Source organism: Martes martes, assembly GCF_963455335.1.
Source record: "Martes martes genome assembly, chromosome: 11".
Classification (NCBI taxonomy): domain Eukaryota; kingdom Metazoa; phylum Chordata; class Mammalia; order Carnivora; family Mustelidae; genus Martes; species Martes martes.
Genome location: NC_137899.1, coordinates 105,061,758 through 105,086,955, shown reverse-complemented (window position 1 = coordinate 105,086,955; position 25,198 = coordinate 105,061,758). Strand labels below are relative to the sequence as shown.

Here is a 25,198-nt window from a genome sequence, read left to right as displayed (position 1 = left end):
GCAGAGGAACCAGGTGTGTTCTCCTGGGGGCCTGGGGGCTGTTGAAGATGTGAGTGTGCATGGGAGTGCATGTGTGTGTGCGTGGGGGTGTGTACCAGTGTGCGTGTGCGTATGCATGTGTGCTCATGTGTCTATGGGGCTGTGTGTGTGCATGTGCATGTGCATATTTGTGTGTTCACAGGTGTGTGTGCATTTGTATGTGCTGGGGTGTGTGTGTGCATGCACGTGTATGTGATGCGGTGTCTGTGTGCATATGTGTGTGCTGGGGCATATGAGTGTGTGCACGTGTGCGTATGCAGGGTGTGTGCATGTGCTGGGGTGTGTGTGCATGTATATGTGCTGGGGTGTGTGGGTACATATGTGTGCACATGGGAACGTGTGTATGTGTGTGTACTGGGTGTGTGTGTGTGCATGTGTGTGTGCTGGGGTATGTGTGTATATATGTGTAATGGGAGTGTGTGTGTATAAGTGTATGCATGGGAGTGTGTGTGGGTACTGGGGTGTGTGTGTGTACGGGTGTGTGCTGGGGCATGTGCGTGCATGCGTGTTGGGGCATGTGTGTGTATATGTGTGTATGGGAGTGTATGTGCATGAGTGTGTGCATGCTTGTGTGTGTGTAGTGGGGTGTGCGTGTACGTGTGTGGGCAGTGTGTGTTGCATGTGTGCATGTGCATTTATCTGTGTGCTGGGGCGTGTGTGCTGGAGTTTGTGCATGCCTATGTGTGCATGTGAATGTGTGTGTGCATGTGTGTGTGTGCTGGGTGTGTACATGCATGTGTGTGCATGCATGTGCAGTGTGTGCTTGTGTGTGCTGGGTGTGCGCGTGCATGTGTGTCTCCTGGGGTTGGAGGGTCGAGTGTGCAGAAGCCACAGGCCTGACACAGACGAAAGTGCAGGCCTTGCCGCACCAGCCTCACTGCAGAGCTGACCCTTTCAGACTGCGTGCTAGTTCATTACCATTTCATACCGTTCCTTCCACAGAACAGGGATATCTTGTCTTAATGACAATAAAAGCATCTTTTTAGTTTCTAGTTTATAATTTTCATTGTCAACAGAATCGGTAAGTCCTCACATGTCATCCCACCACTCGTTTTCAAAAAACCGTGGACTGACACCCCACACGCCGGCAGGGATGGGGAGCACCAGGACCCCTCACTCCCGGCTGGTGCAGACACCGGATGGGGCAGCCCCGTCGAAGACAGTGTGGCGGTTTCTTACAAAACGGAACATACTCTACCATGTGACCCAGCAACCACCCTCCTCGGCATTTATTCAAAGGAGCTGAAAACTTACACGCACACAAAAACCTGTGCCTGGAGGGTCATACCAGTTCTACTCACAAATGCCCAAACCGGGAAGTAGCTGTGTCCCACAGGCAGTGTTCCTGGCACGTTATTCCGTGCTGAGAAGTAGCGAGAGCTCGAGCCACGAGACCCGGGACATAAGCTACCAGGTGAGAGAGGCCGGTCTGGAGAGGCTACGTGTACGTTTGAGGAGGGGCGAGCACTGACCAGAGACGGGCCCAGGCTGAGGGTCCCTGCCTTGGCCCGGCCCAGCCATCCACCTGTCCCGTGTGGGTACAGCGGGGTGACAAACACTGACACCCAAAGTCACACTTACGAATGATCCCAGTGGCTCCGAGCCCCTCACAGGCACTGAGTGGTCCCCGCCAGCAGGGACAGAGCCTCTAGGACTCTGCGCCCACGCTCTGGTCTGTCCCTGAGCCTGAGAGAGAAGCCATCGGGCCCTCCCCTCTGCTGCCTCACCTCCGGAGGGGCCCCAGGAAGCCGTCTGGGGTCACCACGTCCCAAATGTATGCTGCCCTCTGAGAACGCTGGGCGTGGAGGTTCCAGGGGTGATGACCTAAGAGGTCGTCTCAGGATTACGTCTTCAAGCCTCCACCCGCCATGAGGTCACTGCGAGGTGACCTATGCTCTGATCGTTCTCTCGGAGGGAAGATGGGTCTGTGCCCGTCCCTCTGTGCCTCACTCCCTTGCGATCAAGAGGCCACAGATTCAGGCTAAGAATGGGGGTGGGGGGCGTGTGCCCAGGTGACACCAGCTGCCCCCCACGGGCCTGACTCGCAGCCCTGGGCCTACAGCCCGTGGACGTGGGCCGTCCTGCGGAACGGAACCGCCTCCTGCCCTCCTTCCGTGTCGGCAAATCCGTAAATGAATATGGTCCCTGCTCATGGAGATACACAGAAATAAAGGCCCCTGCCCGCCCTTGCTTCCCGGGGTACCACACCAGGCGCCGCGGCTTCCGTAAGAAAGGGGTTAGGGACCTAATGGGAGTGATCTCACGGGATCTGGCTTCTCATTCTTTCCTTGCACATAATGGAGACAGAAACTCTGAGACCTGAGTGGGTCGAGGGAGGGCCCCCTTGCTGGGATCCCTCAGCGTCCAGCCTCTTGCTTTTAGCAGAGCCGTCGCTCTCACGGCACGAGACCAGAGACCTTCCCGACAAATCCCATCAGGGCTGGGTGAGGGGGCTGGGCAGGGCTCTCGGATGGGGGCAGGGATGGGGGCGCCCCGACCAAGCTTGGCGCGGGCTCACCTTCCCGAACACGGCCACGCGCGTCTTGTCAATGTACTGCTCCTTCAGCATCATCCTGCAAGGCCAAAGCAGAGAGGGGAGAGTGAGCGCACCCCACGGTTTATCGCCTTTCCTAGTGCACGGACACAGGCAGTAAGTCCGCACTGAAGGCCTCAAAGAGTCCAGGTGAGAACGGTCCGGGTCCCTCCCACTTGCCGACCGAGAGCCGGGAATGCAAAGCAGCCCGGGCCGTTCCGGAGACCAGGCGCTGTGGGGTCCCTGTCCCCTGCTCCTCACTTGGACCGTGGGACTCCCAACCGCCCCACACTCTGGGAGGGTCCTCCGGGATCTGCCTGGAGAGCAGACCCTGGCTCTGTGCTAAGGGGCTTGGAGTCAGGCGCCGGGCTCTCACCGCACCTGCTGTGTCCTTTGTCCCCAACTCCCGCGGGGGGGCCCTGCCTTGTGCTTCCTGCCTCGGCCGCTAGCGGCTCGGTGGCCCTGCCAGCGCTGCCCGGGTCCTGCCTTGCCCCCGCCGGCCTCTTACCACTCCCTCTGGCATCCCTTGTTTCCCCACAAAATGGCAGGAACCTTTCTGGTTTCTGGACTCTAATTCGGCAGTGGGCGTCTTGCTACCTGCTGGCAGAGGACCGGCTGCGTCCTGGGTCTCTGCAAGTTGCTTCCTTCCATGTGCACGCCCTCCCCCACCCCGTACAGCCCCGCTCCCCGCGTTCCCCCACCCTGCTGATCACCCCCTTGCTTCTGTCTCCTGGGTTGTGCTGGTTGGCGGGAGCCGTCCCATCCCTGACAACTGCCCTCCTAGGCCGGAACTGAGCCGAACGCTCTGGGTACCACGTCCTCAGAGCCAACGCTTGAAGGACCAGCCCTCCTCCCCAGCTTGGAGAAACGCTGTCCCCGACTTTCCTGATGGAGGAAGGTCGTGAAAGAACGTCAGGAGTTGGGCCTAGCGGCCGCCGCCCCACAGAAACAGGAAAGAGAAGCTTGGAATTGGCAGATCACGAGGATGATTCTGTGCTTGAGCAGAAGCGCTCACAGGAGCGTGAGCGAGATTCGGGGACGAGTGGGAGATACCACGAGTAGGTCCAGAGAAAGATTCTCAAGCGAAAGACAGAGCAACACTTCCAGAAATAAAAGATGCCGACGACGGTGGGGTACGAGGTGGGAGACCTGCTCCGTAGCGAGCCACGTCCCCGGTGGTCCTTCACCCCCAAATACTGATCTAACGAGACACGATCGGGGTGCAGAATGGCTAAGTCCTCACCTGCCCCGCAAGACGTCACGAGATGGGAGCTCATGCAGCAATGACAACTGTGCTCCGGACCACGGAGGGCTGAGTATGGTGGCCTCTGCGGGACAGGCCTGGGGGGAGGGAGCAGGAGTAGGGCAAGGGACTCTGTTGTTGTTGATTTCAACAGTGGTTATGGGTTAAACTCCGAAAACTACGGTCAAGTCCCAACCCCTAAAACCTCAGAGCGAGACCGTGTTTGGAAATAAGGCCATCAGATGTAGGTAGTTAAGAAGAGGTTAAAGTCCATGCCCTTGATCCGGTGTGACCGGTGTCCTTAAAAGAGGAGAGACCCAGAGACCCAGGAGGAGCACCATAAAGAAGGAAGATCACAGTCACGTGTCTGCAAAGCCAAGGGACAAGGAACAAAGCCAAGGGGCGGTCTGTGGGGACCACGGAGCGAGGAGTGAGGCGTGTGCGCCACGACGGGCTCCATTCCGACTTGTGAAACAGCTTGGGTGTCCACCCTCAGCCTTCCAGCCCTCCAAGTCTGCAGAACCGTGGGCCTTGGGCAGCCCCTTCCTCTGATTACCAAGCTACTCACTTCCTGACGTCAATGCCAGAAATCTCGATACGGACCCCCACTGATAAAGTACTCCCGAATCTTCCAAGGGTGGTTGTTTTTTCCAACATCCACTACTTTTGTCATCTTGTACTTGTATTTTCGCCAACAAACCAAGCAATTCCCACGTGGTGACTTGTCTTCTGGTGAACAGCGGGACCCCAAGATCGAGGAGAGCCCGATTTCATATGCGGGGAGCACTTTGTACTGCTGGGGTGGTCTGAGGCCAGCAAGAGCCCAAGTGAGTCCATCAGGGCTTGTCTTTACGGAGCACGTCCTGAGATCGGTTCCACGCTGGTCTGCGGAGGCCCCGGGAGGACAGGCCTCCAGCCCTCTAGAAGCTCGATCTACTGCGGAAGGGGGCTAGCACGGGGACGCGGCGTGACGGGAGGCCTGCTCGCTGACCGGTGCGGCCACCGCTGAGGCGGCCGCGGGGAAGCCGGGAGCTGGTCGGCGTGGGTGACACCGAGGTCAGGAGAACATCTCACGGGCGGCCGCACGAGGTCCTGGGCGAGCAGGGCTGTTCGTCTTCAGGCGGGGACAGGGTCAGAGAAACCTCCACGGTGTCTGTGCCCCCCAAGCCGTGCTCCCAGCCACCGAGCACAGCGGGGCCCTACAGCGAGGCCTCGGTGGCCTGGCGTGGGGTCCTCCACTGGCTCTCTTGGCAACGGGCTCCCCATCATCCTGGTGGAGCCTCTCAGAGCCTGGCTGCCACTGGAGACCCCCTTCCCATCGGGTCCTCCATCCCCCGACCCCACCGCCCCCCGCACAGTGGCAGAGTCCCCTGCAGCCTGGTGTCACTCATGCCCTGGCATCCTTCACAGACAGCCCACGCCCAACCCTCCGGCTAAGCCGACCCAGGCACCCTTCTTGGGGACCCAAGCTGACACAGGTGCCACGGCACCCTCAGAGTGGGGGAAGCTCACAGCCCGGGCTTGATTCAGCAAGAAAGAGGAGCCAACGAGGGTGGGGGGAGAAGCACGGCCAGTGCCTCTGTCCTGCTCTGTGTGATGGGGCGGGGGGCATGGCACTGTGAGGCTGCTGACCCAGGGGGCTCCAGGACAAAGGCACGGAGGTGGAAGAAGATGGGAGAGTCACACAAGGGGCTGGGGACCACCGCCAGCCGCATGGTTTCTTAAACGTCTGATAAAACTGGGTTATTTCTTTCTGAAATGGAAACACGAGGCCCAGACCCTAAATACAGCTTGGTCGAGTGCTCTGTGGCTTGAAATATCGGGACCTCAGCTTCCCACACGTCTTAGGAAGGCTGTAAGGTTTTCAACGGTTTATGTGTCCTCGTGTTTGCAAGCCTCGGTGGCCTAAGCGTTGATGCTATTTACTGTCTTTCCAGAATGGGTTCTGCCTTGTCTTTTGAACAGATGGCCAGATCAACTCCTTATTTGTAGAAAACACCGGGAGTGTGAAGCAACCCTTTGCTCTCTTGTTCCCATGCTCGGAGGGGAGCGACGAGACCCAGCCAAGCACCTGCAGGCGCGCAGGCTGCGGGTGCGTCTGAAGGACACTGCGTCCTTCCGCCCGGGGCCTCTGGGGCGAGGTGCTCTGTGCCCCACGCTCCACAGGGCCCGTCAGAGCGGGGTGGGCCAGGAGGGGCACCGAGGGAGGAAGGCTTTGCCTCCATCTCGCAGGGCAACCCCCATAGCCGCTGATGGAAGTCCCACCCCCACATCCAAGTCCCGACGGGACCCCTGCCCTTCTCCTAAGAAGCCTTCCTTGGCGGACACTGCCGTCCTCCCCCTCCCACACAGAACCCTAGAGCCCTACTGTCCACCTTTCTTCCCCTGCTCCCAGGTACATGGGGGGACCCCCTAGGTCTCAGGGTGACAGCCCACACCTCTCTGGCCAGTCATGGGTCCTGGATTCCGGGCTGGTCAGGGGCATGGAAGGGGGGGTTTGGTGGGTGCTTCTGGGGAAGCTCCTCCCTTCTTTCCTGGAAGTTTCTGGAAATGGCTCCCTCCCCAACCTGCCACAGGCGAATGAAGAGGCACGGGCCGAGGTGCTCCTGGCAGCCGTCCTGTGAGCAGGAAGAGAATCGGCTCTGGAGGAGGCCGTGGAGGCTGGCTGAGCAGAGCGACGGAGAGAGCCCGGGCTTGGGCTGGTACTGCTGAGCCCTGAGGCCTCCCATCGCTCTGGACTTCCAGAGCCGATACAGTTCCTTATTTCAAAAGCACGTTTGGCTTTGTCTGCCCGTGTGTTAGCTCCCAGGCAAAAGCACCCTAACAGATATACCTTCTCAGACCATCGGTCCCCAGAAGCTTCCCCTCCCCTAAATTTTCTGACAGGGCCCTGGGCACATCGCCTCGTCTCTCCTCAACCAGCTCACAATGCCCTTGAACAGAGAGGACCATTCCTTCGCTCACTCACCATTTCACCCATTAAAAATTATCTAACTAAGCCCACACAGGGGCCCCCCGATCTTTTCAGAAAGATTCAGAAACAATGTCACGAGTCAGGAAGGTGAAATGTTTCCGACGTGCGAAGCACAGAGCCACGGCAAGAGCGGGGACGGGATACCACGCTTCCTCGCAGCCCTCCAGGGCACAAGCATTTGTCATCTGCACACCGTGTCCCACCCTGTCCACGCGCCCGGGGGCCAGCGTCCCACACCCCTCTTCGCAGGGAAGACGACTGTCGTCACTAGAGGCCCCGTTCTGTGGGTTCCCCAGCCCCTCCCGTCGTTCCCCAGACGCAAGCCTGCTGACCGGCCGAGCGGTTCGGCAACATCTCTCGGCGGCTGGGTCACGTCCACGCCGCAGCCCGCAGGCCGGCGGACCGAGAAAAACCTCCCTGCCTGCGGGGCGCGAAAGCCGGCGCCGGCCAGGAATGGGCTCTTGATGTCTTTTTTCCAGGGCGACAGCGAAACTCCGGTCGTTTTGAGCATCTGTCCCTTGGTGCTCAGCCTCCTTCTGTCCTCTGCTGGTCTCTGCTCAGCGGCCAGCATGTGCAGCATCATGAGACAAGGACGGGCCACGCTTTGGGGCCGAGCGGGCTTCTCTGAGCGACCCCCTGGGTGCCAGGATCCTTTCCTCTGTCCCACTCCTGTTGTCCCCCACCCCCGTTTCCCATCTTCCCTGCCTCCCCGCTCTCTCCCTTGTGATGAATGGCGAAGACAGGTGTGTGTGCGTGTGTGCATGTGTGTGCACCTGTGACCACGGCGCTGCGGAGCCAAGCCGGTCCCACCCACAGGCTCAGCACCTTGTTTTTGGCAACACACAAGCTCCCTGGCTCGGCGGAAACTAGCGTAAGAGTCTCGGGAGAATGTTACTAGAAGCTTCCCCCGAAGGCCACCTTGGAATCGCTCGCAGAGTGCTGTGAGCGTGAGCAGATCGCAGGGGACCCCGCGCACCGAGCAGCCCCGCGACCAGGGTCCCCTCCCGCCCCTCCCGCCAGCGCCCCCGGGGTCCTCACCGCACGGCCTCCATCTGGTCCTTCTCCTCCAGGGCGCCCAGCCTCCGCCCCACCTCATGCAGGAGCTTGGTCCCCTGGAAGCCGCTGCCGCGGCCGTCGCACTTGACCACCACGGCGCCGTGGCTGCTCACCAGCACCGTCTCCCAGGTCACCGCGAACTTCTCGGCCACGCTCTGGCTGCCCGGGGCACCGTCCCTGGAAGAGAGCCCGTGGCCTCGGTCTGCGGCGAGCGGCCGGCCCCACGGACGGCTGCGTCCCCCGGGTCCCCGCGTGGGGCCGACAGGCCACCTGCTGCGCCTCGTCCCCGGTGACTGGCCGGCCGGGACGGGGACCCGGGCGCCACGCTGGGGCGCCGGCGACGCTCCCGAAGTCTTCTCCCTCTTGGTCGGACGGGGACGAGTAGGGGGACGCCAGCCTCTCCCTGGCAACAGCAACGGGCGGCTGCCCGCCCCGAGAGCCAGTCCGCCGACCGCGCTGGCTGGGCCCGGCCCATGGAGGTGACAGCTCCCGCTGCCCCCGCCGTCCTGGTTTTCCCCAGGGACTGAGGGTGTGAGGGCGAGGGGGCGTGTTTGTGTGTGTGAGATGTGTGTGAGGAGTGCAGGTGCAGAGATGTGTGTGAAGTGCGTGTAACTACATGTGATGGGTGTGCAAGGTGTGTGTGTGAAGTGTATGAGAAGTGGTGTCTGTGATGAGTGTGGATGCAGGTGTGTGCGTGAAGGATGTGTAAGCGGTGTGTGTGTGACGAGTGTGTGAGGTATGTGTGAGGCGTGTGTGAGGGGTGTGGGGGTGGGAGGGGTGTGTGAGGGATGGGTATGTGAAGAGTGTGTCAGGGGTGTGTGTGCAGGGGTATACGTGAGGTGTGTGTCTGAGGTGTGTGTGAAGGGTGTGTATGTGTGGGTGTATGTGAGGTGTATGTGTGTTGTGTGTGAGCCGTGTGTGTGAGAGGTATGTGTGACAGGTGTGTGAAGAGTGCATAAAGGTGTGTGTGGAAGGGGTGTGTGAGATGTTTGTGAGGGGTATGAAGGGTGTGGGATGTGTGTGAAGGGGTGTGTGAGGGGAGTGTGTGTGTGAGGGGCATGTGTGAAGGGAGTATATGAGTGTGCAAGTGGTGTGTGTGAAGAGGGTGTGGGTGTTAGGGGCATGTGTGCGTGAGGGGTGTGAGCGTGAGGGGTGTGTGAGGGGCAGGTGTGAGGCACGTGCATGGTTGCCGGCCCAGTGCTAAGCCCGCCCAGTGAGGGGAGCAGCTTAATTAACCGCAGACGGAACCCAACCGTGGGGTCTAAGCCGGGGGCAGCTCTGTGGCGACGCCTTTGGCTGCCGGGGGACCGAGCCCCGGGCCCAGGAGCGGGGTCGGTCCGGTGCTGCGACGCGCACTCAGGCGCGAGCTTTCCCCGGGTCCTGCGACAACGCGGCCGCCACCGCTCCGCCCCGACCGCCTTCCGGTAAGCGGTGAGGGTGGCTCTCGGGAGGCCGTGGCCGAGCTCAGCCCCCCGCGCCCCGAGAGAGCACACGCGGAGGCGAAGAGAGGACGTGTCGCACATCCGGGTGGCGTCCGCCCGTAAAAACCCCTCCGGTGCCTGGTGTGCCCGGTGTGCCCGCGTGAACCCTGCACTCGGCCTGCGCCTCCTGCGGGACGTGCGCCCTGGGGGCCTTCGTGCCACGTCCCGTCGGGGCTCCCAGCCCAGCCTCCCCGGCCCGGCCCGGCGGAGCCTGTTCACAGCCACGGTGCCGCGGCCCGCCCGGGAAGACCTGCTCGGGTGTCGGACCACGAGCGGACCACGGCGAGGGGTACGGGCCCCCCGCCTTTGGTCGTCGGGGGCCCTGACTGCTGCGGGCGGCCTGGCCCGCCTCCCGATCTGCTTCCCAACCTCCTTCCTCACGCTCGTCTTTCTCTCAAGAGTTCCGTTTGGGTCTCCATGGTGTCACCGGGTCCCCAGGCAAGCACCCCGAGGGGGCGGCGACGGTACTCACACCACCAGCAGCAAGGGGTAGTGGGCGGTGTCGGTGAAGGTCGCCGGCTTGAGGATCTGGACGGGCAAGTCTAGGCACAAACAGAACACAGGGTGGCACGTCAGGGGGCAGCGCGCCCCGGGAAGGAAAGGGCGCTGGCCACGGAGTGCCACAGAGGCCCCGGGAGAAGGACACTCTGGAGGGGACTTGGGGGGTCCCCCCACAGCCCCGGGGCTGGCCCTGACTTTTATCTCAGCGACTCTGGCCTGCTGAGTGACCTTAGGCACATCGCCCAACCACCTCGACGCTGAGCTTCTCCCGCTGACGCTTAAATCCAAGCTTGCAAACCGGGCGCCGAAACCCAGAAAAGCCTGGAAGGCTGTAAACCCTTGTCCACAGCCGGATTCCAGGCTGGGAGAAATGAAACCCCAAGGGCGCCATGTGTCTCTACCTGCAGTGGTGCCGAGACACGCAGTTGAGTGGGGACGGACATTGGGGGGCCACGGGAATGGGGCCGGGATGAGAGTGGGGCGCGGGCGGCAGCCCAGAGGGCGAGGCTGGGAGCCGGCGCGGCCTCGCCGTGTGCAGGTTGGTGCCGGCCACCTGACTGCCCGCAGAGCCACCGCCGGGGGACAGCGAGAGCGGAGGCGAGGGGGCTGTGGCGCGAGCTCCTTCAGATCTTGGCCCGGCAGCCACGGACCCGGTGTGGGAGGGAGGGGGCTCCCATACCAGTTTCTTCTGTCCCCCTCCCCCCAAACACACCTTCCTGCCCAAGTTAGAAATTGTTTATTGATGTTAACCACAGCCCAGATTAGCAATTAAATTGGAATTAGTAGCTTTTTCACCACGATTACTACGGATACATCCCAGGCTGGGGGGCGGGCTCAGCAGCCGGCTCGGACCAGGCGCTCATTACTGATTCTGGCCGAATGTTAATGGCTTGCAAATTGGATCAATGGCCCAGGGACCAGCAGAGAGGCAGGCGTCTGACTTTATCATGCAACATCCATAAAACATGGTCTGGGCTGCTCTCTGCCGCTGATAAGCCCGCGGGCGACCTCGGCCACGACTGGCTGCATACAGGGCCAGGAGCCCTTCCTGAAGACGGACTGTTTCCCGAAGGAAAGCCTGAGCCTCCAGTGGCATGAAATGAAAAAATAAAACATAACCAGACAGGTCGGGAGGAGCACATCTTGCAGACTGTGGCCCCAGAGGGGTGACATTCAGGTGACAGTCCCCACACACGCCTGCTTTCCTAGCACCTGCATTCTCAACCACCTAGCAAGGAAACCTTGCACGGGAAGGAACTCAGATGGCAAGGGTGGGAGAGTTGATGATTTGTTTCTAAAGGTCTTTGTCTGCATTTTTGGAGGGGATGGTGTTAGGATTTGGGAAACTGCTGGGACAGCCGTGTGTGGACTGGTGTAAAGAAGGAGGGCAGCGGGCCCAGGAGATGAGGAAGAATTTTGTGTAGAAATATAATCTGGCCTCATAGCCTGCGATAGGAAGCAACGGACACGGGAAAATGGGACGGAGTGTTCCAGAAAAAGTACTGCCGGGGTTGGGGGTGGGGCAGGAAGTTGAAGTCTGACCACGGAGGGCCTCCAGGCCGGCCGCACAGCCTGTGCAAGGGCCCTGTGGTGCGCAGCAGGAATGAGCGTGAATGAAGAGCCCCACGCTGTCATGTTGCACTGGGGCCTAGAAATTTCGGAGCCTGTCTAGAGGTCTGTGGATAGACCTGGGAGGTAACAGGGGTCGGAACCAAAGTGTGGAAATTGCTTGCCTGTTTATTCAGCCGTCTGCCATCTCCTGTCCTTCCATCGCTCCGTCCCTCCGTCATTCACCCACCCCCTATCAATTTAAAATCATCTTGTTGTTTTCCTGCCTTTTGGTTCTTCCCTACAGAAGAAAATGGCACCGAGAAACACGCAGTTTGTTTAAGATTCTCACGAATTTGAGTCTGTTCTGAGTAACTGGACGCCAGGGTCCGTGGGGACCCTGCCCAGCTGCGCTCTGTGGGGGCCGCCCAGATTTTCCTCTGACCTGCTTCTGGGGTAGGCGGTGTCCCTGACGGGCCCTCCATATGGGGGTTCCCCCGAACTGCCCCGTGCAGCTCTCTTCACGGAGCAGCAGGGACAGGGGTGGGATTTAAGACAAACAAGCCGAGACTCGGGGGAATCCATCAGGAGCTGGTGTCACCCGGGGCCACACGCCCGTGCTGCTCGCTGGTGTGTCCCTGTGTCTCCCGATCGCCGACAGAGCTGGGATTCCCGCGGCTCCCGTGTGTCCTCCTGCTCTGCCGGTCTCGTGAGCTTCTTGCCCCCTCGTGTTAGCTCTGCCGTTTCCCCCGAGCCCCGGTGGCGGCATCTGTGCACAACGCAGTCTCCACGTCCACGTCCGTTTGGTTTACTGCTCTTCTCGCTCTCGCCAGTGAGCCTGCCTGGACGGCCCCTGCTGGGCCCGCGGCTCCCCAGATGCCCCCTGCAGGGCCTTCTGCTTCCATGAGCGCCCCCTGCTGGGCCTGCCTCTGCCTAGGCGCCCCCCGACTGGGCCTGCCACTCCCTGGACGCCCAAAGCTGCCCGTGGCTCCTGGCCGAGTGGGTCCTGTGGAAACCGAGCGCATCTCGTGGAGACCCAGGAGAAACTACCAGGCAGGGAGGTGGCGGGAATGACCCTTGGACCTGCGGGAAGAGACCCCCAGGGCCCTCACCACATCTCCCGGTGGGGGCAAATGTGTGGTTTTCGGGTTTGTTTCTTCTCCCGCCCCCAGACCCTTCCCCATTCATCTCCTTCCTTGTCTCCCTCGTCAGAAGGATCATCTTCGGGGTCTTTTAAAAGAGAAAGCCTTGGGGCCCAGAGGCTGGGGCCAGGATTTGGCGCTCACCGTATTTCTTGATTTTCAGAAGGGAGCACGTAACCCCACCTCATCTCTCGCACCGTGGGGAGACGCTCTAACACAGACTCCGCAGGGCCCACTGATAGGACCAGGGTGTTGCGGCCAGGAGCCTATGGATGGACTGAAGGTGCTTCTGAGTGAGGGGTCCCTGTGGGTCCACTGACACGTGGGGACTCTCCTCCAGGCTGAGTCGAGGTCAGCCTCCTGACTCTCCCCTCAGTGAGCACTGGCTCGTGCTGCTCCCTCCGGGACAGCACTCTCCCCTCCTGTGGGCACCGTAAAGCCCACTCCAAGGACCCCGTCCTGGTCCCACCTTCCTGGGAACCTTCAGGTGACGCCAGTCCACTCGTGCTGTTCTGAACTCCTGGGCCATTTCTCTGCCATGTACGCTGTCTGGGTCACTCTGCTTCTGTTTCATGGGGGTGATCCTGGGCTCCTGACCTTGGGAGGTCACAGACTGTCAGGTCGCTGTGTTTTTCTTACAAGGGGATGCTTAATAATGCCCCTGGGCCTGCTGGCCCAGCTGAGGAGCCACTGTCCCTCTGTAAGGGAAGAGGTAGGGAAGGAGCCTCCAGGGATGGGTTAGGGCGGCCAACACAGGCAGGGGCACAACGACCCCAGCCCCTACCCTGCAGTTCAGACATCAGTCCTCCATCTCAACCCTCTCCGTCGACCCCTGCTGACCTACTCGTCTTCAACAAAGAGCTCCAGCAATGACAGTCAGTCCGGCCGAGTCAGCCCAAGAGGGGAAAGCTCTTTGACAAGCTGAGTGATGGGTGGACGTTGCTGAACGAAGATTGGAGCCTACCTTGTTTGAGAGAAGGGTGCTGTCCCCCAAAGCAGGGACAGAGCTCTGGGGGAAAGACAGATGTGTTTGGGGGCATCGCACACATGGAGTTTCCAAGGGCAAACAACTGGCAGGCAGTGAGGCTGCCAGGGTGGGCTGGGTTGACCGGGGCGGCCCTCTCTAGAGAGGGGGAGTGAGGCTATGAGGACTCCGCTTCCCTCCTGGAGACAGGAGTCCGCTTCCGGCCAGGGGTCCGGGGATCCAGCACAGCGTCCGTGCTTGTAAAGAGAAGGGACAGCTCAAGACAAAGAGGGACACAAAGAAAGGCCAAGTGCTGGGTGCTCTCAGGCGTGATGGCCCGCCAGTCCTTCATGGGACCATCTCTCCAGTCGCAAGGATGCCTCCTCGGCCCATAGTCATCACCGAGAGCTTAGACGATGAAGCAGGAAAACATCAGATGAACAGAAAAGAAATTTCCAGAGGAAGGATGTCTCCTCTGGATGGGGTCATGACTTGTTTCCCCCAAAGGAGAGAATTTCGGCCTGGGACCTTATTTACTGTCAGCCTCTTAAGGACAGAAATCCACGCTCCCCTGTTTTTTTGGTCTGTTGCCCCAGGGGTGTCTTGGGTCTGAGCACAGTAGGCCCAGGGCAGGATGCGCTCCCCCATGAGCCCCGCCCGAGTCTCCCCCGCGCGGGCTGGGATGCATTTCCAGCCAGGAGGCCGGGCAGTGGGGCGTGGGGGAGCCTCAGGGCACAGCAGTCCCCCGCCCGCGGCTGGGCTTCCCCTCGCAGGAGGACAACGCGGCACTTACTGTAATCATCAACCTCGACCTTCCTGTATTCCACTTTGGGCATCTGTCGGTCACGTACGGCCTTCTGTACACGCTCATTTGTTTCCAGATCAAACATTTCTGAGAGAGAAAGAAAAATGACACGTTCAGACTCAGCGATCACTTACTGAAGCCAAGGGCTTTCCTGCCTCGATTTCCTACGTCAGGCCCGGAGGGGACGGTTGTTATTTCTTTTGCGCAGACCGGGAAACTGAGACAAGGGGGACGCCCCGTCCTCAGGTCAGGGGCTTGGGCAGATGGAGGGTTCTTTCTACCGTCTCAGGTAGACCCTCCACCGTCCGTAGCTTCTTGTTCCCATGGCACCGCTCACTCACATGTATAGGTCTGGGTATTTATTTTTTTAAAGATTTTATTTATTTGAGAGAGAAAAAGCATAAGCAGGGGGAGTGGGAGAGGGAGAATCAGGTTCCCCGCTGAGCAGGAAGCCCGATGCGGGGCTCGATCCCAGGACCCGGGGATCGTGACCTGAGCCGAAGGCAGATGCTTCACCAACTGAGCCCCCCAGGCGTCCTGGTCTGGGTTTGTTTCATCCCCAAACTGCTGGTTTCAGAAAACCAACATCACATATCTGGTAGGACAGTCCAAATCCAGAAAACCAACATCACATATCTGGTAGGACAGTCCAAATTCAGAAAACCAACATCACATATCTGGTAGGACAGTCCAAATCCAGTGGCCACAGTAACCACAGAAGGCAAGGAGGGTGCAGGCTGGAGTGTGCCCTTCATTCAAATTTTGCAGGAAAAGTGGATTCACATCTCTTATCCGAATCACGATGTGATCTGGTTTAGGACACCCTAATCTGGGTGTCCCTACTAGCTGGCCCTAAAGCCGGACCAGCCCTTTCCCTCCAAATTAGCAGGAGACGGTACAGCCTGGGCGGGTCCTCTTGGCAAGTGAGCCCCGGTGGTGTTTCCCCAGGAACACGGACGCCCCTCGTCAGCCCACTTCGCCGATTTCCTGCTGCAAAGGCCCTTCCTCCCTCATCACCATCTGCTCCGTAACAAAACCACCGGGCCTCCCTCTTCCTTTCTCATGTTGAGCCCACGCATGGGGACACCTAGTGGCCCACCAGGAACGGAAATCTTTCATCAAGGAGCTCCAGCTCTGGCTCCTGAAATAGCTCTGAAACATTCATGAATATTTTCCCGAGTGAACTCACGCCACAAGCAGTGCTCCGGGGACGGGGAAGCGTCCCGTGCCAACTCCCTTTCAGAGCAACAGACCCTGAGTAACTCCATGACGGCGCATGGAGGCCCGATACGGCCCAGAATCAGGGGACTCGGGCACCGAGTGGTTTTCTCAGAAGGACATGTGGCCACCAGGGATCCGAGGGCCTGTCTGTGAGCAGGGCCCTGGCAAAGTCCCGCGGCCGCCTGCCGACAGGGACAGTTCCAGAACGGTGATGAGCAAACAGACGAAACCAAAAATGTTTTACAAGTTGCTGGACACGTATTTGAAAATTAAGCTTTGATGAAGGGGGGGGGGACCGTAACACTCGTTTTCAAATAGGGAGAGTTAAAAATAAAAAAAACCTTAAGCTGGACCCAAACCATGGAAGATTCTGAACATCGTGTGGCAGGCAAGAGCTGGTGTCCTTTGTGGACAGTGGGTTCGGACACTGTGTCTGCAAGGGAGGTACCGGGAGGTCCAGGCAGACGACCTGAACTCTGAGACCTGGAGATGTGGCTGAGAGAGGGCACACTGTACCTCACGGTCACGCACACAAGTTGGGGGAGGGGCGCCGGCCCAGGGTGGCGGGGGTGCCCCTCGGCCTGCCCCACACCCCTGCCTGGACTCCTCGGAAAGCCCACACAGCACTTGCTTTTGCTAAGTCTAAATGCCCTCATCCGTGGGGTTCCCGGGGGGCTCAATTTGTTGAACGTCCGATTCTTGATTTTGGCCCAAGTCATGATCTCAGGGTGGTGAGATCGAGCCCCACATCTGGCTCTGCGCTGGGTGGAGATTCTCTCCCTCTCCCTGCCCCCCCCCTCCCTGCTGTGCTTTCTCTTTCTCTCTCTAAAATAATAAGTAAATAAATCTCATTTAGTGCCCTGGGCCCTTTAACAGTGTTGTGGGTGGGCACTGTCAGGGGAGAGGAGCTGGTCTGTGAGACATGAACTATTTCTTATTTGTGTTCTCGTCCCAATGGTAGGGCAGGAAGTCGAGAAAGCAGCTCTGCAGAGGGGAGGAAAATCACATTTTTCCAAGTCTCTGCTGCCACAGGACCTTGGCACAGTCACTGATCCCCATGACTGGAACTTTCTTTGCTGGCTCCTCCCTCAGGTCAAACATGACATCCACAAATAGAAGCCCAGCTTGGGTACCCCCTCTGAACACAACTGTAAGGGTTGTGGTCATTTGTCCGACTGCCTTTCCCTGACCTCCGGCACCCAAGGCATCAGTGCTCGGTCCCATCCCAGAGACAAATCACACGAGTTTCCAGTCACCTGAGTAGACGTGCAAATCCAATCCATACTCCAGAAATGACGTTATCTCCCCTGAAGCAGAGTCTGGGTTTCCACCCCCGTCTTTCTCCCTGTTTCCCCACGGCCCCTTTTCCATGGCCCCAAGACGGACTCCGCTGGACAGGAAGCTGCGAGGGCCTGGGGCCGGGGGCTTCCTCCGGCGTGTTTCAGGCCTCTTGAGCAGTAAGAGTCGACCCCATTGGAGGCTCCCCCACCCCCGGCAACAGAACCAAAGCACGCTTCATTACACTGACTGGAAAGCGTACAGCACTGGAAGGACTCGTGACAAACGCAAGTTAATGCTGAGTTAACGCCCGGATCAGGATGCCATTCACGGACGCCGCCCAGACCTGTGCTCACTGCGGAGCCGGTGCTCAGGTCTCCCGGGGTCATCGGAGAGCCCGCCATCCTTCTAGGCCAAGTGTATACACGTGGGTCCAGCTGGACGAGGGCAATTAGCAGGCACTAATGGGAACAAAGGTGGGCCGCAGCTCCCAAGAGGCAGCAGCATGCTCCTGGGGCGCGGGCCACAGTCTCCGCGGGGCAAGTCTGCTGGTGGCGAGGCCAGCCTGGACCACCGGCTTCCAAAATGGAAGAACCTACAGAGCTTCTCATGGGTCATTATGCTCCTCTCGCCGTGTGCACGTGTGGAGCCGGTATTTCCGACATCCCTCGGCAACCTCTAACGCCGATCCTGAAGGAGAAATTTCACACGTAGGTCGCAGTGTGGTTTTGCTGCCCACCGAGTTCAGCTTGCCTGGAGTTACGGAGAACACGCGCTCGCCGCGGGAACAGCCCTCCCGCTCCTGGACCCCGGAGCTCCGGCTTTGAACGGGGGCACGTGATATTCGAACAGAGCACGGACCCCGTGGACTCCGTCTGAATAGCTCGCCTCTGCCCCGAAATCCCACCCTTCACAGAGGCACCAAAGCAACAGACTATTAAATTTAGTTAAATATTAGATTTCTCATTTAATGATTGCCCACACAGCTGGTTTTATCAGCAGAGAGCTGGCTGGCCCACGGGGGAGTTGAGTTAAGCCATTTTATTTGTTCCCATAATTGCATTCAAAGAAGGCAGGAGCTCAGCAGAGGAAATAAGAGAAGATTGGCGTGTTCCCGAAGGACCCTTCTTTTGACTTCACGGCCACGGGGACCTCCCGTGGGGAGCATACAAATGGCCACTCCTTAATTAAATGTGAGCCCCCTCTAATATTTGGCGGAATTAGCTATTATCAGATCTGGACTCAGTGAGACGGCAGGCGCGCGGGCCGGCTCAGAGGGGCCGCCCCCACCCCGGCTGGGCCCCCGCGGACGACGCGCCGTGGCCCGCGGGCTGCTCCAGACCCTGCTGCTCACGGCACTGCGGGGTCCCCACTTGGCCGCATTCGGGGAAATGGGGCCAGAATCTGCCAGAAGCCAATGGGCGGCCGACCTGCGGAGGACAAAGGCGGCGGCCGCCCTTCTCCTGTGTCGGTGGGAAGGAGAGGCCAGGAGCGAGCGCCCGGAGATCACGCCCCGTGGTGGAGTCTCCTCGCCCCACCGGCGTGTCCGGGCCTCTCGCCGCAGCCCGGGCCGCGGCCTGGACGGCGCGTCCGAGGAGCCGAGCTGTACGCCCCCCTCACGTTAACACCAGCCACGTAGTAAGTGTGGTTTTGTTGGCTTTTCTGTCCCGGCACCTAAGTTGTATGAATGCCCAAGCCCCAGATGAGTGTACTTGGGTCCCAGCCATAATTATGTTCTTAGGGAAACCGCTTCTAAATAATTCAGAGTCACATCTGCGAACACAAGCCCGCAGGCTCTGCTCGCAAGATCAGAATTTCTGAAGGGAAAGGAGTCACGCATCCCCAGGGGGGCGCTGGGGTCAGCGGGGAGGACGAGAAAGGACAAAGAATTCTGAAACAGTCATTTCACGCGGCAGAGCACGGCTGGGGTGGCTGTGCCGACTGGCCCTGACCTGGCCGGGGCCTCTCTCCAGCGGGCCGGCATCGTTCCCGAAGCTTCTGTCCTCGGGGCCCGGAGCTGCCATGAGCACAGGCCGCACGCCAGCTGGCAGACCGGGCTTCCCACAGCGTGCCCAAAAGCCACCTTCCCGAGAGCCGGGGGGGCCCTCCTGTCACTGCCACGTGCACGCAGCCCCCACGTCCCGTCTCCGTCCACACAGCCAGGCAGCACGGCGTTCCCGATGCATGAGGTTTAAACACCGCGAGGGACTCGGCGCTGAGTCAGACTAACCCGGGGTTGATTTTGGGAGCTGTGATGAGAGAATCTGGTTTAGACGATGACGACAACACAACAGAACCAGAGGCTGGAAACTCCGGGCGCAGGGTCTGCCGTGTGCCCCGGACCGCAACTTCCAGCTCTCACGTCCCAGGAGGACCCCCACCTGTCCGCGCTGTCCCCCTCCGGGACGGGGCAGGGACCGGGGGCTGCCGGGGTTTGGGTCTCCCGCTCCAGACTCATTTGCACGTCCCAACACCCGCGTGAAGCCCGCACCGCCGGCTTCTGTCCACGTTCACTGACTGACTTCGTGACCTGAAAAATCCGAACATTCGACCCCATCTTTAAAAAAAACCGGAGCGCACTGCGGTTCATGGTTTCTCCGCCTTCCTCTCTTCCTTCTTTTCTCTCTTCCGAGAGAACTCAGATGATTTGCTCTTGGCGCATCAGAATTCCAGGAGAAACAGTGTGTTAGCTGTTGGTTATTTCTGCAACCCGAGAGCCTCAGTGTTTCATCTGAGACATCGAGCCGGGTCGCCCTCCTCACGGGTTGTCGGTGAGGAGCGAGGAACTGCGTTGTGCGCCCTTTGACCGTCCCTGCGACCGCCGCAGCCCTCGGGAGTGACGTGTCGCATCTGACCAGCGAGGCCGTGCGTCTGGCGTCTGCTGAGGACACGGGGGACGGAGATGACCGCAGCGATCCCAGACAGAGGGAGCCCGAGGGACGGGCACAGAGGCTGCGGGGCGGGCAGGCCCACGGCCCACCGCCTCCCCAGACCGCCGTACCCGGGGCGTGACGAAGGCCATCCAGGGAGCGCTGTGCCCGGACTGACCTGCACCTTCCAGCCTTGAAATGAAGACGTTCCGTCCATTGCCATCTAATATCTTTTCACTCCCAAATCTCAGGTTTCCAGAACAAAACGGGTTTCCCTTCTTTCCTGCGGTGAGCCCGTATGCACAGCAACCCCATGCCCAGTGAGTTAAAGAAACACCACTTGGCTCTCATCCTTCCCACCCTCCACACCGAGGTTGCTCGTAATCTGGGAATTCCTACAGCACAGTGGGGAAAATGAGGACTTGAAAAAAAAAATCACAAAGATAACCCAAATCTCCCTCCTTCCGGGGCCTCTGTGGCATCTCAGTGGGTCCCCCTGAGGGAATCCCGTGTGCTGGAAATGACGCCGACATCCACTGGGCCTCGATGCGACAAATCCCACACCACCTTCTTTTCTTTCTTCCTGCCCACGTGGCCAGAAGCAGGGGCGATGGTGATGGGCTTCCTCCCGGGACAGCGACAAGGATCCCACGACCTGGGTTTCACGGGAGCAAATTACAAACCCTCATTCTGCTGTGTTGTATGTCGAATTGTGTCCCCCAAACATGCTGACGTCCTTGCCCCCAGTACCTCTGACGGTGGCCGTATTTGGAATCAGGGTCTTTGCAGCAGAAACAAGTTGGGCTGAGGCCATGAGGGTCCTAATCCAGCGTGACTGACCGGTGTCCTTGTAGGAAGGGGAGATTTGGACACAAGACCACACACGAGGAGGCCGTGTGACGAGGAACGGTGACCCTGTGCTAGCCCAGGAACGCCAGAATGCTTGCCAGCCGCCACTGGAAGCTGGGGGACCACCTCCCCTGATAGCCTTGGAACCCAGTCACCCTGGCGACATCCTGACCTTGAACCTGTGGCCTCTGGGGCGCGAGGCCCACGTTTCTGGGGGATGTGCACTCAGATTCTGGTGGTGGCACTCCCAGTGGCTGATTTTACCCGAGGGGCACGGAGCTGGGAGGAGAGTTATTTCCTGGCATTCTGTGCAGCCAGAAGGACATGGGGCGTGGGGCACGGGGCAGGGCCGGGACCGGCAAGAGGAGAATGGGGAGTCAGAGGCTGTGATGCTGGCGCTCACAGGAAGCCAGGCTGCCCGCACTGTCGCAGTTACTGGGACCCCCCTACTTCAACCTTGCCCTGTTGTCCGGCCCCGAAGCCCCTCGAGGGCGTAAAGGACAGGAGGACACGCGTGCAGGGGCGGGGAGGGTGGGCTGCGGCAGACAGGGGCGCACGCAGGGAGCAGCACGGGCCATCTCACTGCTGGGCAGTTCCGCAACAGCAGCCGGATCCCAGGGACACCTGAGATTCTCATGCGTGAAAAGGAGCCGTTGTGCGGGCCTGACGTCCTGACCCACGGGGATGGACACGCCTCTTCTGCTCTTGGGGGGTGGACCCCCCCAGCAGCTCAACCACGGAGTCATTCTGTGTCCACCTCGGGGGCCTGCGTCCGCGTTCTGGAAAACCCTGGGCTGCGGTGAGAACCAGAGACGCGGCAACGGGCGGGTCGGGATGAGCCCCCCCCGGAGCGAGGCTCAGGCTGCTGGAAAGCCGGGGTCCGCACGCGGCAGGGCGCCCAGGCTTGCGAGGTTGCGCGGTCGGAGAGGACTCCGCATCCGCACGGCCCAGACGCCGTCCGGCTCCCCGTGACTCAGTGCTCAGCTGGCAGCATGGTGGTGTCACCTTCACGGGAGGCGCCCCATGCCCCCACGCGGGCCGACGGCAGGCTGCCGGCAGAATCCTTCCATTTCCCGTTCCGTGCCCCCCGACCCCGGGAATCACCAGCAACTGTGACCCCTGAACCCCAGACAGTGAAATGCTTCTCTAAAAACCTCTTTTCAGGGGGTCCCCCCAGAATACGGATGACAACCACAACCTCCAGACTCCGGGGGCTGACCGGGCGGAGGGGTTGTCACAGCCAGCCACCAACCTGGTGACAAGAAGGGGGTCGCTTGGTTTCCCCGCAGAATTGGGAGACCTCTCGGACCGAGAGCTGTCCCCTGCTGCCTGCGCTGGTGGGCACGGGGCGAATTGTTCCCAGACGCTCTCACGGTGCGGGACACCCGCACGCACACTGCCCCATTTTATAAAGAGAAAAAACAGCCTGTGTCACTGTGTGGGAGGCACCTAAGACGAAGGCCTGCGTCATGTGCAGGCACGGGAGCCCGAGGACACGTGGGGACTGGGTCTCGCTCCCCAGGCTTGCGCTCCTGGCCCCCAGCAGCCCCGGACGTGTGATCGCGGCCAGACCCGCGTGTGGCTACCGGGCACAAGGCCTCCCCAGATGCAGGCGCCGCGTCACCCCCGATGTGGACGGATCCCTAACAGTGTCCTGCAAAGAAGCAAGTCAGAGTGTTGAAGCGAATGGCTTTCTGAACAGCCACACCTAGTTTCCTTAAAATGGGGGGAAAAAGCACCTGGAAATAGTTTTGCATTTTTTGCTATAGATTTAAGAAAGTAAAAAGGCTGTTTCTTTTGAAAGAATCATAAATTCACGGGACTTTTCGAAAACAGGGCCTAGCGTCCCGCACCCCATACCCAGCTTCCCCCCCCGAGGGACACCCTCTGCAGCATGAAGCAGCGTCCGGCGAGGACACTGACCACACACCCCGTTTGCTGTGCGTCAGACCACAGACTTTTAAGAAGGAAAAAACTGCATGAAATATCAGGGAATTTTCTATGTACTTTTTGTTCGTTTGTGCGTTTGTTCCCGGGGTAGAATTCAGTCATGCTTCAGGAGCAAGTAACACCCCGTGCTCGTTCCGTCACGGGCCCCCCTTGACGCCCCTCCCCCAGTGCCCCCATCTGCCACCGCTCTCCCGTGCAGCAGCCCGCAGTTTGTTTCCAGGAGTTAACGGTCTCTCACGGTTTGTGTCCCTCTCTGGTTTCATCTTATTTTATCTTTCTCTCCCTCCCTTGCCTGTGATCCTCTGTCTTGTTTCTTCAAGTCTGCATATCAGGGAGATCGTACGATCGTCTTTCTCGGACGGACGTATTTCACTTCGCACATTACCCTCCCGTCCCATCGACGTCGTCGCAGGTGGCAAGGTTTCTTTCTTTCTCATGGTTGATATTCCACCGTAGAAACACACTCTCTCTCACACACACACACACACACACACACACACTCTATATAATTCTTACATTTTAACAAGTCCTCTAAGTGAGAAGGACACGTTCTCTTCAGACAAAAAGATGTTCCAGTTGGGGCTTTTTGAAATATTTCCATGTTTCAAAGTGAAAAATCATTGCTAAAGAGATTCGAGCATGAACACTTTTTAAAACAAGGCTGTCATGCCGGGCTGTGTCTGTCGACCCCAGAGAGGCCTGCCTTGAGGTGGGCGTCCGGCCCACCCCCTCAGGCAGCCTCCCCAGGACTCTCCAAGCCCCTGTGCCCACAAGAGTGGGCGGCCTGTGGCTGGGTGGGGTGTAGCCCTGATAATCGGGTCACACCCTGTCCCCATGGGGCACGTGGCCCCGACCGCTAACCTCACAGGCTCCCAGAAGGCTCCCCAGTGGTGCCGGAGATGAGGCCCAGGGCCAGGCACTGTGGCGCCCAGAACGGCGCACCCCCCCGAGAGGACAACAGGCAGGCCGGCGCAGCCAGCGCCCCCCATTCTGCCCACAGATGGCCACGCAAGTGTTCCAAGTGGGTCTCGTATCCGTCTGACAGCCCTTTTCTGGACTTCTTTTGCATTTTAAGTGATTTAAAGAATCTATTTCCAGTGTTCTCTTTTACGTTTGAGTCTCTCGTAATTACTGGGTAAGTTTTGTGGACTATGGTCATCATTTGGGATTATTCTCTAAATGCTCTCTTTAAATCAGTCTGTTTTAATTACTTTGAAACACTCCGGCCACTTTCTCACCAGCGTCTACATAGAACACCGGAGGCTCCGCCTTCCACACGTCTCACCCTGCCTGCCAGCCGCGCTCGACGCCTGACCCCCGGGCCGGGAATCAGAGTCACGGACACTGGGCGGCCTTGATACTCAAGGGAAGGGCAGAGTGACTGCTGCCTTCGGAGCCTGAGGTCTGACTTTCTGACAGAAGGCAGAGCAGGGTCCTGCCAGGGCCGGGGGTACCACCGTGGGAAGGCGGCGGGGGTCGGGAGGAAGGAAGCAGTGGGGTTCCTTGGGGACAGGGTCGAGGAAGACCAAGAAAGAGGGGCTGAGGGCATGTTCTCTTCACCCCCAGCTCTACGAGGGTCTGCCTGGGACGGGACGCGTCTGAATTACACTAGGGATAAAGACAAGGGTATGCGTGTCCACTTGCCTGGGGTCCCTTCAAGCAAAAATGTGCTGGGAGGTCCCCCAGGGAAGGGCCCTCGTGCCGTAAAGGTGTCCCCCACCCACAAGGGCAGAGGAACCTCCAAGAGCCCGTGGAGCCTTGACCCCCCCGTGGAGGGCCAGGCTGCAGAGCCTGGGGTGCGGACGGGGCCATGCACGGCTGCAGTGGCCTCCGGGCCTCAGCTCATCTTTTGGCTTCGTGGCTCTGACCGCCCACCACACCGACCAACACTGGCCATTGTGGGGGTAGCTCTGAACCGCTAGGACAGCGCCATCTGTGTCACCAAATAGGAGCATGTGGCTGGATTCTGCCCCAGAACGCGGGCTTCCTTTCTCCCACGGTGCAGGAAGATTCCAGAAAAGAGCAAAAGGCACTTACTTCTCTTATCGGTCGTGTTGTGCACTGTCACCGTGGGGACTCCAGGACCTGAGTGGGTAGAGAAGAAGCCAGAGAAGAAAGAGGAAGAAGACCGTTAGTCCGTCCGAAACACAGGAGCATCTAGCCTCCCTTCTAGCTTGCACACGCGCGTGCCCAGGACCCTGCCTGTCTAACTTCGTGCCCTTAGTAATCCCAAGGGACCCGATTCGAACTCCCATAGTCACACTGCAGAAATACCCAAACAGCATCTCAGGGTTCACTCCCCCCTCGCTCCACGGTTCCAGTGCCAACGCCAATCCCCGACGGGGCCTCGAGTCCGAGGGAAGGACACTCCAGTGGCGTCCTGGACAGGTTCCTCCCGAAGAGCTATGCAAACACTGACCAGCCCGCAGGGTTCTTGTGTGGGGGGCTGGCCATGTGTCCATCCCTGCCTTACGTCAGCTTCCCGACTCCGAGGCCGTCGGGGAGCCCAGTGCCTGGAGGGGTGAGGGAAGGGCAGGCTCCGGGCAAAGGGGGCTCTGTGGCTTCGGGCCGTGGTCAAACGTCCTTAGTCTCTTGAGCAAGGAGAGCGTCCAGGGAGCAAAAGGGACTTTCCAAATTATTTTCTGGACCATTGTGAAAGTATGCTAGAGGTAGGCGATCATTCTGACCTCTGCTCTGCCCCCTTTGCGAATTCACTCTGTCCCAGCCAGCCGGGCCTGGGCAGG

At 59.6% G+C, this 25,198-nt stretch overlaps 1 protein-coding gene across 5 annotated transcripts in view; it reads right to left on the bottom strand.

Moving 5' to 3' along the window:
• Positions 1-25,198, bottom strand: part of DPP6 (dipeptidyl peptidase like 6) — a gene marked incomplete at its 5' end in the record, with an annotated part of 869,135 nt that overhangs the window by 7,795 nt on the left and 836,142 nt on the right. For all 5 annotated transcript variants that reach the window (XM_080819089.1, XM_080819091.1, XM_080819088.1 and 2 more), the window contains 5 exons: positions 2,558-2,612; positions 7,828-8,022; positions 9,799-9,868; positions 14,275-14,373; positions 24,492-24,539. In XM_080819089.1, coding sequence (XP_080675215.1) covers positions 2,558-2,612; positions 7,828-8,022; positions 9,799-9,868; positions 14,275-14,373; positions 24,492-24,539 — 467 coding nt within the window. The remainder of the gene's footprint in view (positions 1-2,557; positions 2,613-7,827; positions 8,023-9,798; positions 9,869-14,274; positions 14,374-24,491; positions 24,540-25,198) is intronic.